At 39.2% G+C, this 18,937-nt stretch overlaps 1 protein-coding gene across 2 annotated transcripts in view; it reads left to right on the top strand.

The window, feature by feature from the left end:
• UNC5C (unc-5 netrin receptor C) overlaps positions 1–18,937 on the top strand; it is a 232,771-nt gene that overhangs the window by 163,089 nt on the left and 50,745 nt on the right. For both annotated transcript variants that reach the window (XM_048941227.1, XM_048941226.1), the window contains exons 3-4: positions 7,677–7,820; positions 18,366–18,469. In XM_048941227.1, coding sequence (XP_048797184.1) covers positions 7,677–7,820; positions 18,366–18,469 — 248 coding nt within the window. The remainder of the gene's footprint in view (positions 1–7,676; positions 7,821–18,365; positions 18,470–18,937) is intronic.

The raw sequence follows: 18,937 nt of genomic DNA, 5'->3' as shown, positions 1-18,937 counted from the left end.
ACAAAAACAGCTTGTTTTTACTAAAAGAAAATAAAACCCAAACAGGATGCGCATTCTTTAATTCCAGTTCAAAGTAAAATCTCTCTGAAGACAGCCCTTTGTAATTTCTGTGGAAGTGAGTAAGTCAGTTAAAAAACAGCACAGGAATGAGGATTTTAGCTCAACCTACTGCTGTTAATTGGTAATTAGATACCCTAGCTAATGTGCAGGCTAGTGCAAACCTGATGTAGGTTTTAATGCAGAATTTTCATTAGGCTGTTCATCTGTACTAATTTGAGTCAAAGATGTATTTCTTTCCTAGGGAGAAAGTTATGAAGAGACCACAAATAGCTGGAAGCCTTTAATTTAAATATTTGAGCTAATATTTGTGGAAAATTGTTTGTAATCTGCCTTCAGTTGCTTTCTACCATCAGCCAGCCACCAGTTAGGGAAAAGCAGCATCAAAGCAAAAACAGGTGTATGCAGTCACAAAGGAGAAGGATTGCTGAGTATTAAAGCTGTTTGCTTTTTTAAAATATCTCTAGATATCTATGTGCCTATTTATCTTTTGTTGAGATTGCCACTGCTTTATGTAGAAAATAAGATATAGGCAAAGTGTGCCGTTATGCAATCATCTCTGTCCCATTAGGATGCACAGAGTACATTTTTCTCAGCAAGAACTTTAATATTTGAAGCTGTTCTTCTTGTACATAGCCTATTTATTCATTTTAAAAACACCACATTCTACAGCATAAGTACTGTGATGTTTTGGAGCAGAATTACTCTGTGACTGTGAGAGATCCATCTCTGCAAGGGAGTAAATAAATTCCATCCTGTGCTGATTTTATGGTTACCTTTGTAAAAAGGTTATTTCACAAAGGTAAGTGATCAGCCTTCTACTGCAGAGGCAGGTTTCTGATAGCACCGGTGATAAGCAATTACATAAATCAGACGGATTGTTCCAGACTATCACTAACTACAAAGATCATCACTCTTGGCTTTGGTCATGTGATTTGTACCATCAGAGAACAATATAATGACAAAGGACTGTGTAATGAGAAACAAATCTGTTAACTTCCATTAAGTCTGTTTATGGTCATACCACTTTGGTGTATGGGCTTGGCCACTTTGACAAAGTCAAAAATATGAGACTGTTTTAAGAAATTTTGGATGAAATTTTTTGTATGAAATGTAAGACAGATGGGGCCTATGAGAACTAAAAATGCTTTCATCCGTTTTTGCCAAATTCTGCAGAGATGATGCAGCCTCTTCTGAAATAATAGCAAAACTCCCATTTTAATTTTTGGTATCGGGATTCTCCTTCCACCTTTGTCTTGCTTTAAAGGGCACGTACAAGCGTGTTGCTAAAATACAAGGGCTGCTCTGGAAGTAAGAAAGTAAGGCTTCCTATTTTATTATATTGGCCCACAGTGTCAGATGCGGATGTTCTTTGTATGGCAGTAGAGGTTGAACCTTCTCATCGATAGTCCATGACATTTTGTTGCCGTGTGGCTTATAGCAGCAGAGGAGCAGTCTGACAAAATAATGTCTGACACAGGAGTGCATATGAAGCAAAGGTGTGGCACTGAACTTCTCCATGTGGAAAAAAAATGACATTCATTGATGCTTGATGAACATTTATGGGGACTAAATAGTGGATGTGAGCACAGTGATGGATGTTGCATTTTAGCAGTGGTGACAGTGACAGTGTCTCTCCTCTGCTGGTGCAGATTTTTAGGAGTGTGGCATGCAGGCTCTTGTTCATCGCTGGTGGAAATGCAGAGCTAATGCTGGTGGCTGTGTTGAAAAAGAGTGTTTTGTAGCTGAGAATTTTCTCTATCAACTAGAGTTATTGTGCTCTTTGTATCTATTATAGTTTCCATAGAAATAAATAGGAGGCATTACTTTCAGGGTGACCTATGTACTGCCTGTAAGATGTGACTGTAGCAGCATAGCTGTTTTGCTGCTGACTCCCCAAAACCTCATCTCTATCCTCAAGAAATATGGTCCCTGACCTCTATTTCCCCCCCTGTATTTCCCTCCCTCCTCCCTTCCCTAACACAAAAGGAAATTTTGTGGAATTTAGGGGAACCTGTGACTGTCTAAGGAAAGAGAGCCAACAGTACCAGCAGCCAGTTTTGGCAGACTGCTCTTAGTACTGACTTCAAGACATTAAACTTGTCAAGGGTTGCAAGTTGCTTGCATGCAAATTAGATATATTTCCACACTTGCAGCGGCTGTGAGACACCTGCAATCTATATGCATGTATCACAACAGTGTCTTTCTTCAGATCAGCAGCTCATAAAGTTCAGTCTCCTTAAGAAATGAGTTCTATGGCATATGTGATTGCTAATTAATGAAATACCTTTCAGGCAAATGAAAGCACAAAAGCACAAAAATTATCTGAATTTCCACTTATAGAGAAAATAAATTATGCATCCTATTTCTTGGAGCTTGGAAGCACGGTTTAGTGTTGTAACTAAATAGCTTCTGGTTAGTACTGTGCCAGAGGGTCAAACAAATGCCAGTATAATGCTTTCACAAAAATTGCTCTGTCGAAGTCCTGAGGAATAGTTTCACACACACAGAGTATTAATGTCAAATGCCTAACATTTACAGAGGCCAAAATACATTGAAATAATTTATTGGAAGAGCCATGCCCAGTAAGGTGTGGATACTGACTTTGAAGCCTCAACTGACTCCGGACTGGAAAATTGCATTTGATTAATTGCTAATATTCTGATATTTTCAGATGTTTACAGTGATCATTTTTCACCATAAGCAGTCATATACAGGTGCAGAACCTTATATTTTTGTTTCCCTCTGGAAAGAAATGGCTCTGACTGGCATATTTGCTCCAATTAAAATCATTGGGAAATTTGCCAACTACTTGAGTAGGTGCAAGATAGAACCCATGAGTTATTAATGCAGTTACTAATAATGTACCATAATATCATACAATTACATTACATTTGCATACATTTAAAATGATAACATTTTTGCCTCTGAAGACCAGATTATGTACCTCACAGTTTGCAGAGCCAGCTAATAACTTAAGCACTTGGGGACTGTGTGAATGGAGTGTGTCTGTGTTTGATTGTGTTTCTAGGATACAGCTTATAATAAGATAGCATGTATATAAACCACAATCTCCTCCCCACTTTTTCTTTTCCTCCAAGAGGGGTAGTAATTTTATTTTGATGGGTACTCTTAGCCTGTGCCTCTCCCCCACTTTCATGCAGCTGTGCTCCCTAGCAACAGGCACGCTGAGCACAGCTCCCATTGCTCTCTGCCTTGCTCTACCCATTCATCTCCCGTTAACATGCAAATACAAAAATATACAAACTTCTGGTTTCCTGCTGCTCCATTTCAGAGCCCAACTTGTGTCAGTCTCAAAAATACATTTAATTTATTGACATTAATAATTGTGTAAATTGTGCTCCTAAATATGCAGAACTTTTCATTCTTGGAGAACCTATTTAATTTGCGAAATGTCATCACAAACTGATTATTGTGAGGCTCTGAGCCTTCTTATAAGCCAGCCTCTGTCCTAACTAAATAATTAGTCTCCTAAAGGGCTTTGGACTTCTTTTTATGGAAAGCTTAACAATGTAACATCTTTATCTGATGTCATATTTAAGTTCTTAAAGGTCTAATCAGTGTGTTTAAGTAGCCTGGCCTTGAGCAGGCTCTCTGACATTTTTGTAGCCCAACTGATCCAGAACCATATACTCAGGACTGGGAGAAGACAACAGACTTTTCCAGTTTTGTTGTGTTGCTGTTTGTCTGTTTGTTTTTTTCCCAGAAGATTTTCATTCTTCCTTGCATTCAAGTTCTAAAACTTCTTACATCGCTACTCTCTTGGGAACTTTGCTGAACCTTTTCTCATTCACACAGATCAGAAGACAAACACTTATGCAGAAAGAACCCAGCAACCCAAGAATGTGCTCTTAAGGAATTGTATTTTTTCAGTGTGCAATCACCGTTTATTTCGGAGAATTGCTTTAAATTACACTGATTCTCTGTATTTTTGTTTTAAAGCTTCTTTCTTCACAATCTTCTTGTTGCCAGAAATAAGGTGGTCATAATTAGACCCAATATCTTCACTTACCTGTGATAGATACCCAAGATTCAAGTGGGCTGCAAGTGGATACGGAAACAGTTCTCAGTTTGCTGAATGCAAATCAAGCTTGAATAGAGCAAGCAAATACCTTTCTCTTTCCTGTTTGAGCTAATTGTCACAGGTAGAGTAAGAGATAGAAGTCCTATGTTGATGCTTTTTGTAGATTTGTGCATAACGTTATGAGGGACCTGTCAAGCTCTTTAGTTGCCTACATTCCTGTTGTTTCCCTTCAGCTGTGTTTATTATTGCATTGTTTTAAAATAGGGAAATCATAACTTCTTTCAGATTGTGGCACAATCTAAGGAACTGTTTTAATTTTGGATTTTTGCATCCTGCTCAGATGTTGTAAGAAAGTAGGGTAAAAGTATGCTGCATAACTTCACTTGCTGTATAGTTAGCCGTGTGAAGAACTAGACTGAGAATATCAATGTATTTCTAGTAAAGAAAGTAAAATAGAAGACATATTGTATGAGAGAGGGTGACATTTTGCTACTTATCACTATAGCAAAGTAGATTGAAAGGAATAAAATGAAGATGACTGTTTGAAGTCATCATGCTAAAGCTGTCTTGTGCTAGTTCTACATGTGAAGTGTACAAGCGATATACTGCTGAATGAAAGCAGACATACTGAACCACCTTCTCTATGAAATCTGATGTACAGCAATCTGTCAGGTGGTAACGAGGCTGTTGCTATCTGAAGTACCTTTGTAAATTCCTTCTTTGTAACCTAGCCTCAAAAGGCATTTCCTATTCAGGTTATGGTGAGGCGTGTTAGCAGAAGGAATAAGATTGTGTTTTGATGCAGCAAGAGAAGGATATCCCTCTGTGCCTAACCCAGAGTCTGAAGCTGGTGAGATGTTCCTCCTAAATCATTGTGGCTCTTTGTGCAAAGTGCAAAGATGCCCATGAGCAGTACTGGGAAAGAGTGATTGCATCAGCCTTCCTTTGTGCCAAGGCAGAGGGAAAAGCAGCACAGAGTCAACAGAGTCAACCCTTATATATGCCTCAGATGCTTGCTCTGCAGCACAGGGAACAAATCAGTATAGTGGAGATATCACTGTGGTGAATTTCTACATTTTTGTCACCCTAAGATCTGGTCACTGATCCTTATATCCCAGGTGATAACAAAAAGTCACTATCTGCTTTGATAGATTCTGAATTTATGAAAAACAATTCACCTTAGAGAAAAAGACACATATTTTTTTGCTTGTAAGCAGAAGGAGGCAGCAGCTGAAGGTATGCTACTGTTTGGCCATGATGTAACTCTCTGTATTATTTGATGTCCAAAGGCCAAATCAATTTGAATAACCTGATACCTATCAGTACTTTATGGCTCTCCCAAACAATACTAAGTGGAATAGTTTATAATTCTGAATTTGAATTAGAAAACATCTTGGAAATTCAGAGAAAAACATTCTGTTGGTATTGTTCAATGGGAGCTGTTTTTGTGTGGCTTTGTATCTTCAACTGGCTATCAGAGAAATGTGTTTGTGTCACAGATGTTAAAAATATTTCATAATCACTATTATCCAAGACTGTCGTTACGAGCCTGCTTGCCTCAGCCTCCGGGTAACATAGTCCACTGTTCCATCAAATCCTGTCATAATCAGCCGTATTACAAAAACATAATATTGTAACCTTCTAAAGCTCCCTGGGCTAGTGTTATAAAAACTGGGAATGAACTGAAGTAATCTTTAGGCAAACTGCAGTTGCACAGGGAAAATATAACGATTTTATGCATGTAATGTATATGTTCCCTCCTTCCTCTCTTCATGCTCTTCTCAACAGGACAAAAGCTACCCCTCAGACCCCTTCTACAGCCAAATTAGCTCATCAAAGCAGGACAAGTTTATAATATAGTGTTTGCTGCATATCAAGTGTCCACACACCACTTTGATTTTCATTCTTTGAGCTCAGTTGCTGTGTATTTCATTTCAAGAGGGAAAGCTATTAAGTGTTTTCCCCAAAGTATCTGATTATTCAATGGCTGAAGATGTCAAGGATAATGAAATAAAAAAAGGGCAAGGCTGTGATGGTCTTTAGCAGGAAAATGCATCTCATTAGAAGGCATTCCCAGCAGAGAGGGCAGAGAGGCCTGTGATATTACATGCATGAATTCCTTTCTGCTGGTGTTAGCTGAGTTTTGGAAGCAAACAGCATGGAGCCCCAGTGACAGTGCATGGGTGTGTACAAACAGTAATTAATCCTTAGCTCCCTGAATGGAGCCTCTATGAGGCTGGAGGCAAAATCAAAGGGCTCGCTTGAAGAACACGCAAGCCGTCCAGGCAGGAGCATTCTCAGCATGAATATCACCTTGTACTCTGTGTGGGGACTTCAAGGGCTCAAGACTGTGCTCAGCAGAAGGGCTCATAGCCCAGCCTTTGCTGTATGGTGATGGGAGATCACTGAGCAGGCTGTGAGCCAAGGACCTTGCCATTCAGTTTCCTGGCAGTTCTAGAAAGAAAATTAGTCCAGGCTAAAAAATATTTGCCTGTGGAAATTTTGTATTCAAGGCTGTTTGCAAGAGCACAGTTCTGAAAAGGTGGTGGTGTTTTGTGCAGGCAAACACATGTTAATGGTTTGTTGGTACTTTGGCATTGACAACAAAGATCAAATACACTGACAAGGAGTGCATGCACCTCCTTTCTATCCTTTCTTCTGATATCTTGTTAGGAATAAATAGTATTTTGGAAGGCTATGCCTTTTTATATGGAGAAAGAGGATGTGTTGGTATGAAATTCAGTGGTGGCTGTTAGATGATTACCATTACCAACAATTCCTGCAGTGGTATCTGAGACACCACAACACTTCCTTGCACTTAGAAGTAAAAGAGCTTCCAACAGAGAGTACTCTGTGGTAAATGTGGCCAAATCTGGTGGTCTGCTGGTAAGGGCAGATGTGTTTAGGGACTGCATTGAGATGAACTGTGGCCAGGGAGGCTGTCAGACACTGAAGAATATTGTAAATGTCTTACAAAATCATCTAAAAAATCCTGCAGTATTTCCAGAATATGTGGCAGTAACAGCTCCTAAACTGACATCTTGCTATAACTGTGCCGCAACACTTGTGCCCATTATTACAGAGCACCAGGACATTTTCTAAAATAGCAAAATCTATTTTCCTGTGCAGTTCAGTGTCAGAGTGAGCAGGACATTCTCCCTGTGGTGTATCTGTCTAGCCAAAGAAGGTAAAAATGCAGGAGGGCTAAGGGAGTTATATAAGCTGAATGATTTTATAATTTTCTGATATTTGTATGAAAATAAAACCACGTTGAATCATCATTTGATGTAAATCATCCCATGGACATGATACAATTTATGTCAGCTGAGGTGCTTATCCTTTTCTTTGTCAAACAGACACACGATATGTATAAAATCATGATGAGAGTGATTTATTTTTCAGTAATCATTTCTTCTATTTTGCGAACAAATTGTTGCTTTTCTTCTTTCATATCCTTATTGCTGCAAGATGGGCAGAGCATCAGAAGGTCTCAGCCTTGCAAGCAGACTTCTGGTCTTTCCTTTCTTCCTTCCTCTATACATAATTCTGACCAGTGCTCCTTGTACCCTCCCAGGTCTGATTGTCCGTGAGGTGAGCATCGAGATTTCCCGTCAGCAGGTGGAGGAGCTCTTTGGGCCCGAGGACTACTGGTGCCAGTGCGTCGCCTGGAGCTCAGCTGGCACCACCAAGAGCCGCAAGGCCTATGTCCGCATTGCATGTGAGTGCTGTGCCGGTGTGGGAGGAGTGAGGGAAAGAGGAGTCTGCCATTTGGGAGAGAGATTTTTGTGTCCCACATGCTGGACTTTGTGTTTTCTGATGTAATGGATGTGTACTAAAGTTCAGTCCTTCAGAGGCATAAAAAAATTTCTGTTTATTTTGTTCTTAAGAGCAAGGAGATGTTCAAGGTTAGGTTGGGTGGAGCTTTAGGCATCACGATCTAGTGGAAAGCATCCCTGCCCATGGTGTAGGGGAGGGTTGGATCATGTGATTTCTCAGGGTCTTTTCCACTCCAAACATTTTTATGGTTCTGTGATTCTGAGGTCTCATTCTTCTCCCTTGTGTGGGAGGAAAGCAGGAAAAGCGGTATTTCCTGTGTACAACAATTACATGTCTCAAGTGTCTGAAGCTAATGAGTAGCAACATTGTCAAAGCAAGCTCTGGAACAAGGTGACAAGCATTCTTTTATATCTCTGCAATCACATGATAAAGCTACTTTTGCTACACAAAGGAAAAAAAGCATGTGTTTAGTATATCATGTAACGAGATTGGTAATACAAGACTGCAAGTGGTTGTCTCAGCCCTAGTACTTCATCACTGTTATTCACGGTTACTAACCTCCATGTTTATTATGGACAACTCCCAACTTAGTCCCCAGGAACTCAGACTAGGCAGCTCCCTGAAAACAGATCTTCATTTGACTGTACAAATATTTAATGTTCATTAATTTTCAAAGAGGTGCTTTTCTTTGTAATAGTGTAGCCACACTTGGGACTCCTGTTTTATATAATGGGAACAAAATATTTCACCCAGAATTGTATCTCTTCCACAGTTTTCATCTCAACAAAAACACGTTTTGTGAGAAAAGGTCATTAAGAGCTGAGTTTCCAGCATACTTATATTTCCTGCACCAACCTTAACAATTTATAATGAACAAAAGAGAAATCTTCCAGCCAAATAAAGCTTTTCACAGGCACATTAGAGGAAGGACTGATAGGATGACTCTTCTGATTTAAGTTCTTCATCTAGAGTTTTATTCTTGTTTTGTTCTTGTGAAAGTTCTCAAATACACATTTTTAAATGCTTTTACTCCAAGTAACTTACTGGAAATAGAGGACTTCCACCTTTGAGCACAAGACTAGCCTCAGAGAAGAATTTCTCCAGAGTTAAGGTAATTAAAAATATTGCACATGGTCATCTTAAAAGATTAGAAATGTCATTGAACAAGTATATAGTGTTTCCATATGCTAGAAAACTTTTCAAGACTTCAGATATTTTCTTATTTTGTACTGAAACAAAAAAGGCATTCCATTTTTTATTTTTTTTTCATCCAACAGTCAGCACTTCAGGGAGGCTTAGCAATGTTTGACCAGGTTTTTTAGATTATGAGCTCTGTGTTAACTCATTAAGTCGATTTTCATGTCCTGCCAGTTAGCCTGTGACAGATGACCACTGTATTAATGCACTTAGAAAGTTTGAATACATATCACTTCATGGTTAAAGAACTTTCGTGCATTGTCACATCTATGCACTAAATGTTTATATATAACATAATCTTTGTACTCATACACAAGCTTATTTTGATTTTTTATATCAGTTGACATTTCTTCCCAGATGTCCAAATTTCTATTGAAAACATTTGTAATGCAGATTTTGCTTCTTTTTCTTACTATATTGTGGAGAGAGAAGAACAGTTTAGTGATTTTTGTAGTGTCTTGGGGTTTCTTTTAGAACAGTCTAATTAAAGAAATTCCAGGGAGTATTACACACTTGTCGCTCAAACGTGGCTTTGGTATTTTAGTGTAGATTTTATCATTTGTTTCTGAGCTTGGGATTCTTCAACAGTTTTGACTTAGCCAAAGTCAAAACCTTCACTCCTTGGGACTAGGAGTTGAACTGTTAGGCTGTCAGACTGCAGGCTTTCAAACAACTGTAGAGACACCTCTGCAGAATTGTCTGTTTCCAACTTCACAGATTTCTATACATTTCTCAGTGAATTCAGGACCACTCTTTTAGGAACTCAAACATCTGATGAAGGCTATATGCCTCCCTCTGTGATGTGATTTTGTTTGCAAGATTACTATTTTAAACAGTGAACTATGCTGTATCTTTGTTTATCAATACTCACAGTATTTATTTCAGAGGATCAAATCTGTACTATCGGTATAATGGTTGTGTCCTACCTAAACTTTAAATACATCTGAAAAGTCTTCTGATGTCTACACAATATGCCATGAGATTGGGATATAAGGGAGGGTCTGTGCAGTATTTATGAATCTGGAAACCAAGGATGTCTAAGATTTAGGATAGGCAGAAGTGTCCAGTTCAGCCTCCATTTGTAGTTGCATGCTTATAACACTAATGCAGTTTTCATTTTTAATTCATACAAAAGGAAGCGCTGATACCTCTATGTATCACTGAAGTGAATGGAGCATTCAAAGTGTTCTGCTTACGTTAAATTATGGCGTATTTTAATACCCAAACCTTGTGGTGTCATCTCAACAGCTGCAACTGTAGCATAACTTGCCATTCCAATCACATTAAGAGAAAAAATATTCTGCTTTTCTCTTTCTCTTTCTCTTTCTCTTTCTCTTTCTCTTTCTCTTTCTCTTTCTCTTTCTCTTTCTCTTTCTCTTTCTCTTTCTCTTTCTCTTTCTCTTTCTCTTTCTCTTTCTCTTTCTCTTTCTCTCTTTTCTCCCTTATGATCACTGGTCTTATTCTGGAATTACAGTGTCATCTCAAGGACTGGAGCCACACTCTGTTAAAACAAACAAACAAAAAAATAGCATTCAACATCTCTGTTCACTGAGCGTGTAATGGAATTAACTGAAAAGTAATTTGAAAGTGTGAAAAATGTGCATCCTGGAAAAGTGGCTTGTATTTGTTTAATGCAGGGTCAGGCATGTGTCAGAAAGTATATAAAAACCCAGTCAATGAAAGTTCTCTATGAAAATCAATTGCAACATTGCCCTGGCCAAGTAAGAGCTCCTGTTATTCAGGAGGGGAGTAATCTATAAATATGGAGGGAAGATGCTGCTACATTTTAAAGGCTGCACATGCTAGCAATATAAACAGGAAGAGTCTCAGTCTAAAGCCAACATCCTGGCTCCTCTAAGTGTTCGTGTAGGGTAGGAAGCCACTCCCTTTTGGGCTGTCTTTTTCTGAAAATGAGGAGAAACAGTAGGTGATAGAAACATCATTATTTTCAGCTTCTTTCGTATGCCATGGAATTGATCTTCCTGAGGCATTAGACTTCCCATGAGAGCAGAGCTGAGCCTTTTGTCGTCTTGAACCAGCAGATATGCTGGGATTCATTTTCACTCTCTCATTCTTGATAGCACAGTAAACTGCAGAGTGGGGTTTCTCAATGTACATCTTTGTGGAACTGGAAAAATATAATATCGTTGTCTGGGTTAGCGGTCTGTGAAAGTGCTAAAATGCATTTCTTACTTGTTCACACATTTCTTGTTTACTTCAGGCACATCCTGCCAGGTGTGCTGGAGTTGCTAATAGGTTTTGATACAGTTTTTCTGGTCATGGTGGTTTGTTGTTTTTTTTTGTTTGTTTGTTTTTTTAAGTTACTTCCATGGACAGAGGGAGGATTTGAGGTGCCTTTTTCTTTGGCTGAAAAACATCAAGCCCAGTATAGTTTTAATGTGAATTTTATGTAACAAGGCAGATGTCATTGAACAGTTGAGACCTAACAGAGACAATTCCTATTAAAAGGATGAATGAGGCCTGAATGAGCAAGACTAGAATTAAACCCACCAGGAAATGCATCTGATAAAGACTAAACAATAGCCACAGGATTTGACCTAATTTTTAGATCAGATAATAATGGGCTGGGTAAGACAAATTGCTTTGAGCCCATGTGCAGAAAGCAGCCTCGCTTTTCATTTCCTCCAGTTCTGTGGTGTAGCCTCACTGACTTCATGATCTTAACCCCACCTGTCCTTGAGAAAATATGAGAATGTGAGCTGTGTGAGCTGCTGTCAAGTTTTCAGTTTGTTGAGATTAAGAAAATATCAGCTTTCATTGTAATCTCAGTTGAATAATCTTTTTTAGTATAATGAAACTGATTAGTCTCTCCATTTTTGTTACTTTTTACCTTAAATTGGAAAGGAAGAGAAAGGAAAGAAAGAGATGAAAGAAAGAGTCATTTTTCATTTTAAAAAGCCCTGATGTAGTAAGGAACTGCACTTGTTAATCTTTTGTATAATTTCATATTCGTTTCCTATGTGCTAATCTAAAAGCCTTTTTCTCCCCAGACATTTTTTCAAGGGAATGTAACAAATAGATGCATGTCAGATGCTGTATACTGATAAGATAAATGCAGTATCAAAAAATAGACTGGTTTACCTGACGGTTTATCTCCACTTACAAGGGTATGCAGTCATAAAAGTAACAGATATGAAAGAAATCACAGATTCATTACTGACACTCTGTTATCTCATCTCTTAGTATTGGGGCTGCAGTGCCTTTCTTCTTCCTGCCTTCACACACGTAATCCAGGCAGTGCTGTGAGGACACATGCCTATAGCCACCAAAGCATTTGTGCCACCAAAGCACCTTGCAGTGGGTATAAAGTTTGGTGGAGAAAGAGGTGAGAAGGATAACACTTGGCAGTTTTAATAGGAAGGCATGTCCAGGATGTATGCTACTAAAAGCAAGAAAAAAGAACATTTTTTGCACTTTGATAAGTGTATATAAGAGTTAACAGAGATAGGACCTTAATTTCTTCCTTGTGCACCATTTCAGTTGCACCTAATCAATATCTGCTGCTTACAGTTAATAAGGGGATTACTGCATTGCATGATGTGGAGCTGACATTGCTGAAGAGACACAGCAGATCACAGGAAGGGCAGCATGGAGTTAACCCAGCATTTAACACACTTGATACTCGTCTTTCTCTCTTCATAGGCATGTTTGTGTGCTGCTTCCCAGATTAATAGGCACAACCAGCTCTCAAACTTCAGCATGCAATTGCAGCAGTAATAAATACACATAAATAAGCAGTACAAAATGCAATAAATACAAATCCCATTGTTTTATAGTAAGGACTTACAGCTTTATAAATTAATATGGACATTCACTTCACTGTTAACATTGCTTTAAATGAAAAAGAAATACCTTTAATGAATCTATATGGATTTAATCCCCTGGTAGGAACCTTGAGAATATCCTGCCTATGTTGACATGCTCAAGAAATAATCATCTTTCAGTGGAGTCTGTTTAGTGCCTGATGGTGAGACAGAGATGCAATCGGAAGTTAACAAAATTTTGTGTATGTTTTGGTAGTGAGAAGATAGCTCTGTGAGTCAGAGTAGCGCATCAGAAGGGCAACAACAAAAAAAAGTCATGTTTATATAAATTGTTTGCTGTTTTACTGTTTCAGTGTGCTATAAATTCAATTCTACATATAAATTGCAATGTGCACCTGGCGTTTCTAATGCCTATCTTCAATGCATTTAGTTAATCTGCCATCTAGAGCCTGTTGATGCTAAGTCATTTCAATTTTACATTTAGATTTATTTGAAAAATGTTATTTAGATCCCATCCTTAATCAACAAATGAAATAATGAAAAGAATGAAAAGTGTGTAAGTTAGTTTGCAGGTTAAGCTTACAAAGAAAAACAAGAAATATCTAGCTATCAAGTAAACATATGAGAGGAGGGGAATGGTGTGATCAATGCATGCTGGAAACCCATCTGCTCAGTGAATTCTTTATGAAGTGGGCTTGCTTGTATTTTTTACAGTTGTACCAATACCAAATGTCTTGTATGGGCCTTTTACTACCAACTTAGCCCACATGAAAGCTGTTGTTGCAAAAGAGAGCTCTATCCCACCAGCACCTGGCTAAGCTAGCTTAGAGTTGAAGATGGTTCTTTGGAGCCATGCAGAGGGCAAGCGAGTCTCCAAGGAATTGCCAAGGGTAAGCTTTATCCTCATCTGTCTCAAACTGTTATCAGCAGAATGAGGGTAGGACAAATGTACACGTTTCATTTGCTCAGGCTGTAAAGACACAATAAATAGAAGAAAAGCATAGGCCCTGGGCTCAAGCAAAGCATCTTCCAGGTGGTAGACCAGAGGCAAGGGGTGCTCATCGCTTTGTTCAGTATCTCAAGTCAGGCTGCACCCTGTGTCTTTCAGGTCTACCAAGGGCAGAAATCCATCTTTCCCTGACAGTAATGCTGCATTGTTCAGTTCATTTGTGGCTTACATCTAATTCCTGGCTGACAAGTGTCCGTTTTTCATTCTCATTCATTAGTTACCCTTACATTAGCACCGCCTTTAAGGCATCTGGTCTGCCTCTTCTCACGTTTCTCAGAAATGATAAAAGATACCTTTAAAGTATTACCCACCCACCTGTCACAGCAAAAAACAGAGCAACAGTAAGGATATAAAATAGATTTGATTAAAAAGAAGACTAGGGCCATTCTTCGCTCTTTCTTAGAAGATGACAGCTACTAAAGGAAGTGAGGAAATACTGTGAGTTTATATAGAAGCTATTACCTTTAGTCGGTGAAAATGCAACCTTTGAGTGTTCTCTAAGCTAAAAATGCATTGAACTTAAAGCGAATTTAACAGTGCATAAAAATTAAGCTCTAATGCTCACCTCCCCAAAAAGCATAGAAATTCAGGAATAAAGCTAACAATATGGTGTACACTGAGTTTTGATTTCCCATTACACTATTTCAGTTTTATGCTTGTGGAAATTCTCTCATTTCAATGCAGTTCTGAATGCAGCCATCTGTCCTTAACAGATAGGCTTGTGCAGAAATATTTCAGGAGTCTTGGAGGAAAGTCTCATCTTAACTATGCTGTAAATGTGCTGCAATATATGCCACAGGAGCCCCCTCTGAATTTACTAAGACTCTATATTAGTAAAGAAAGTAGCTTGGCTCAAGGTGGTGGGCCAGAATCTTAATTCTCCTCCGTAGTTTCTTTTTTATGAAGACATCCTTGAAGGGGTGTGAGAGGCAGGGGAAATGCCTGCTGGTGTTGTGTTGACCCCTAATCCTGGTGGCAGTGTGACACACGTGAAGAAGCCACCGGCAGAATGAGAGGGACCTCTCAGCATCACTTCCCAGCAAAGCTTGATCTGCTCTGAAGAGATGAGCTGTGGCAGCAGTACTACCTGTATAATGGAGAGAGTATTGCTAACTCAGTCAGGGATTATTCAGCATTACTAAAATAATAATGGAGAGAAAGTGCAGCTGCCTTCCTTGTGTGTCTCTCCGTATTGAGAGTGAGGGTAGAGAAGGCTCTCTCAACATCACGTTTACAGGGCTGCTGCCGACCAAAAGCTTTAATAATTCACACTGTCTCTCACAAAGAGGTCCAGACTTAGAATAGATCAAGTGTTTTATTGTTTTGTTTTTTTTTTTCAGGCATATTTTCTGAAGATTTTGAAAACTTGTTTTAAAAAATTGGATGTATTTATTTGTCTTTTTCCATTCTATGAGAAAATGTATTCCTTCTGCTTGCAAGCAGTTGTAACATACATGACACTTCAGAAAAACAACAAATGTCTTTGAGAAAGCTTTGTTTGGAAATGATCCAAAGTCCCTTAGTACATGAGCACACTCACTCACTCCTGGTCGGCAGTGTGAAGTTGTCATGAGGACTGTAAACATTACATAGAAAAGGAAGCTGCAGATTGAAGAATTAGAAGGAAATCTTTGTTATCTGCAAAAAAAGTCATTCTGCAAGAGCCATGAAAAATAGGAGTCAGTGAAAAATGCAGTGATAATCCAATAGAGAGTTTCACAGCAGGTGAGGAAATTGTTCTCTTAAACCTTCCGCTTCTTCGTAATTTAGAGCTCACCTTATTACCATGATTGTCTTTTGCAATCAGTGAACCATATGCCTGGTGAGGTAGAAGCTGCCCTGCACAATTGCTGCCTGTAGCTGTTTGTAGGTGGCACAGCTGCAGGAAGAGGTGGTAGGTAGTTCTGCATGGGTTAAGCTGTAAACACGTGGGAGGGAGCCAAAAGAATAGAGTATAAAAGCTTCCAGTCATGTAAATACACAAATATGTACTTTTTCTTATTTATTTATTTATTTATTTATTTATTTATTTTCAAATGAGTATCATTTACTTAATAGTATCTAATGGCTCCTTAGAGAACATTACTGTCTATTATATCAAGGCACCTACTTAGTGTATTTTTACTTTGTGACTCATTGACCTGCTGCAATCCAGTGGCACCAACAAGCAGGGTGGGAGGGGAGCTGTTAGGGGCCCTTCCCACAGGATTCACTGCACCTCCCATATCTACCCTGGAGAACTTCACAGAGAAAACAAGCCCTGCATACTCAGCACTTCCAGCTGTTGATAATAAAGAAGGTAAAGTGGGTGGTTTTTTTTTTTTTACTGTTATTACACATTTCTAGACTTAATGCTGTTTACTTCTGTGTGCACTAAAACTGAGGATTTTTAGAGGGGAGCATTTTGTGAGTGAGGTGATTGCTGTGCAAGCATAAGGCTGCTGAGAACTTCTGAGGTCTACAAATGTTTTTGGGAAGGCAAGGGTGACAATAAATCAGTGTTCCAAGGAAAAGCCTCGGGTTCTTGTCTGTCTAACCTGGTTCTACTGTATCCATCCCACCATATTGGAACACCTGAATGCTATTATTCATGCACAATGTATTAGTATTATATGCTTCTCTTACCAGCACTGTAACTTTCTTATTTATCCTCAGCTGTGATATTTGAGCACATCTGTTATAATTTTCCTACCATGCACATATGCATACATGTATATATACGTGTACATTAAATGCACTAAGGCACTTCTTTCTTCCTCTTTGAAGAAGAGAGAATTCCTTTGGATATATCTGTGGAATTAACAGTGATACGATTTTAAAGGTGACCCAGACGGGTCTCGAGTATCTCCACAGAAGGAGACTTCACAACCTTTCTGGGCAACCTGTTCCAGTTCTCCATCACCGTTATTATAAAGAAGTTCTTCCATATTAGTATGGAACTTTCTGTATCCAAGTTTTTGGCCATTGCTCCTAGCCCTATCAGTACACACCACCAAGAGGAGCCTGGCCTCATCTGTTTACCTCCCATCTCCCTTCAGATATTTATAAACTTTTTTCAAACCCCCTCTCAGTCTTCTTTCTCCCCCCCCAAAAAAATTACTCAAATTGAGTTGTACAGCCAGTATGCCACCTGGGTAGCCTGCCAGAGGGTGGGCTGGAGCGGTGTTGCTGGGGCTGGCAGCACAGTGGGAGCTCCACAGGCATCATGGACAGCACTGCTCTTGCTGGTTGTCTTGCTTTGGTCACTGTCACATGGGGTAGCGTTGCTGGGCTGGAGTAACTATAGTAAGGATAACAACACACACAACCATGTGAAGGTTGACGTGTTGTCTGACAAAATTGCCAATTCTAGATGAAAAATAGCACTTTGGATGGTCTATTTGTAAGGTGGTTCACTTCAGTGATAAGTTTTCTAGAACAGCCGCAAGTTATAGCTTCAAAATATTTGGCTTTTAAATTGATCCCATATGGTTTATTTCTAGTATAACACAATTATTTGCACAACCTTGCCATGAACTGGCATAGGGAACTTGTTTGACTTCAGAGCAAAAATTTTAAATTCCCTTTTTTTGAAAGGTAGTTTTTCAAAGACAGATCAGCTCTCTGACATGGTTTTCAGCATGGCCCTGTGTATACCTGCAGCAGGAGCCAACAGCAGGTAGAAATGCTCCCAGCTGCCACTGGGACTGAATGCTCACTTCTCCAAAACCCCATCCTCCCTGATACAACACAGAGGATGACAGTGTGTGATGAAAATACAGGCATAGTAGTAAGAAGGGAAATTCTCAAGTCCTTTTTAACACCAGTGCAAATATGTTACAGAAGTGTACAAAAGCCAAAGTGTGCATCTGCCCAGTACAATGAACAGTTCCATGGTTAGGAGACACATTTGATGCCCCTCTGCCTTTCAGGTTTCTGTGGTGCTGTGCACAGATCCGTATGTCGTTTGACTCCACATTACAACTGTTGTTATCTAGTACTACAAAAATAGTGAGATAGTAAAGACAGATGAGCTAAACTTGTAAAATTAATGTTTAAAAATGGCAGTACAAACACTTTAAAGCAGGAGTTTAGGAAACTCAGCTTATGTATTTTAGTTTTACAGGCTTATATAATTTCCTTTACCTTTCTTTAGTATTTCCCAGAATCTCTTTGCAAACATAAATTATCCAAAGAAGGAATTTCTTTCTCCTTGAGTTCCATGTCTGGGCATGACCTTTCACAGTGAAGCCTTGGTTCCTGGCTGGTTCATGTGTACTACCACAATATAAATAATAAATCTGCTATGAAACCCTTGACCACTTCATGCTTGAATGAAGTGAAAACATGCCTCAGTCTTTATTAAGTGCTCTACTTTCTAGGGAGCAGATATTCTATTTTCTCTGCGTAAAAAGATTTTTCTCTTATTGGGTTGTACAGCAATGAAACATGAAATAAGCGAGCAGTTATTAATACTACTAATTTATTAACACTATTAATTCTTCTCTCTCCCCAGATCTCAGGAAGACTTTTGAGCAGGAGCCCCTGGGGAAAGAAGTATCCCTGGAGCAAGAGGTCCTGCTCCAGTGCCGTCCTCCTGAAGGCATTCCGGTAGCTGAGGTGAGCAGCAGTGGTGCTTTGCCCCCAGCAGCTGGTACTTGGATAACTCAGGCCTGATCTGTGGCTAATGGAGCAGGGAATAAGGGCTTAGCATGATGAATGGGTGGCAATGGAGAGCTGGCTGCCTGCTGCTGGTAGATAAGATTGATCTGGAGCTGATTAATGACTTTGGAGGCAATTACGATGTCTTGCTGGGCAGAGCTACAGGTGGTGTGGTTTCAGATTTTTTTTTTCCTTTCAAATATCCTAGTTATTTCTACATCCAAGCAACATATAAGTGGTGGGGTGTTCTGGTACCAGCCTGTTATCCTTCCCTTCCCTTTTAAAGAAAATGCTATTTCAGTTTTTGAGAGAAGCACCTTCCCAGCTCACTAAGACATTTTAATTCCATCATGCATTTGTGCACACACTTGAGTATGCACCAGCGTAGCTGGCTGGGTGCACAAGGATGTACTCTGGTTCAGGTGA

This window comes from Lagopus muta, chromosome 4, assembly GCF_023343835.1.
Source record: "Lagopus muta isolate bLagMut1 chromosome 4, bLagMut1 primary, whole genome shotgun sequence".
Taxonomy (NCBI): domain Eukaryota; kingdom Metazoa; phylum Chordata; class Aves; order Galliformes; family Phasianidae; genus Lagopus; species Lagopus muta.
Note: the sequence above shows the minus strand (reverse complement) of the source record. Positions and strands in the feature narration are given on the sequence as shown.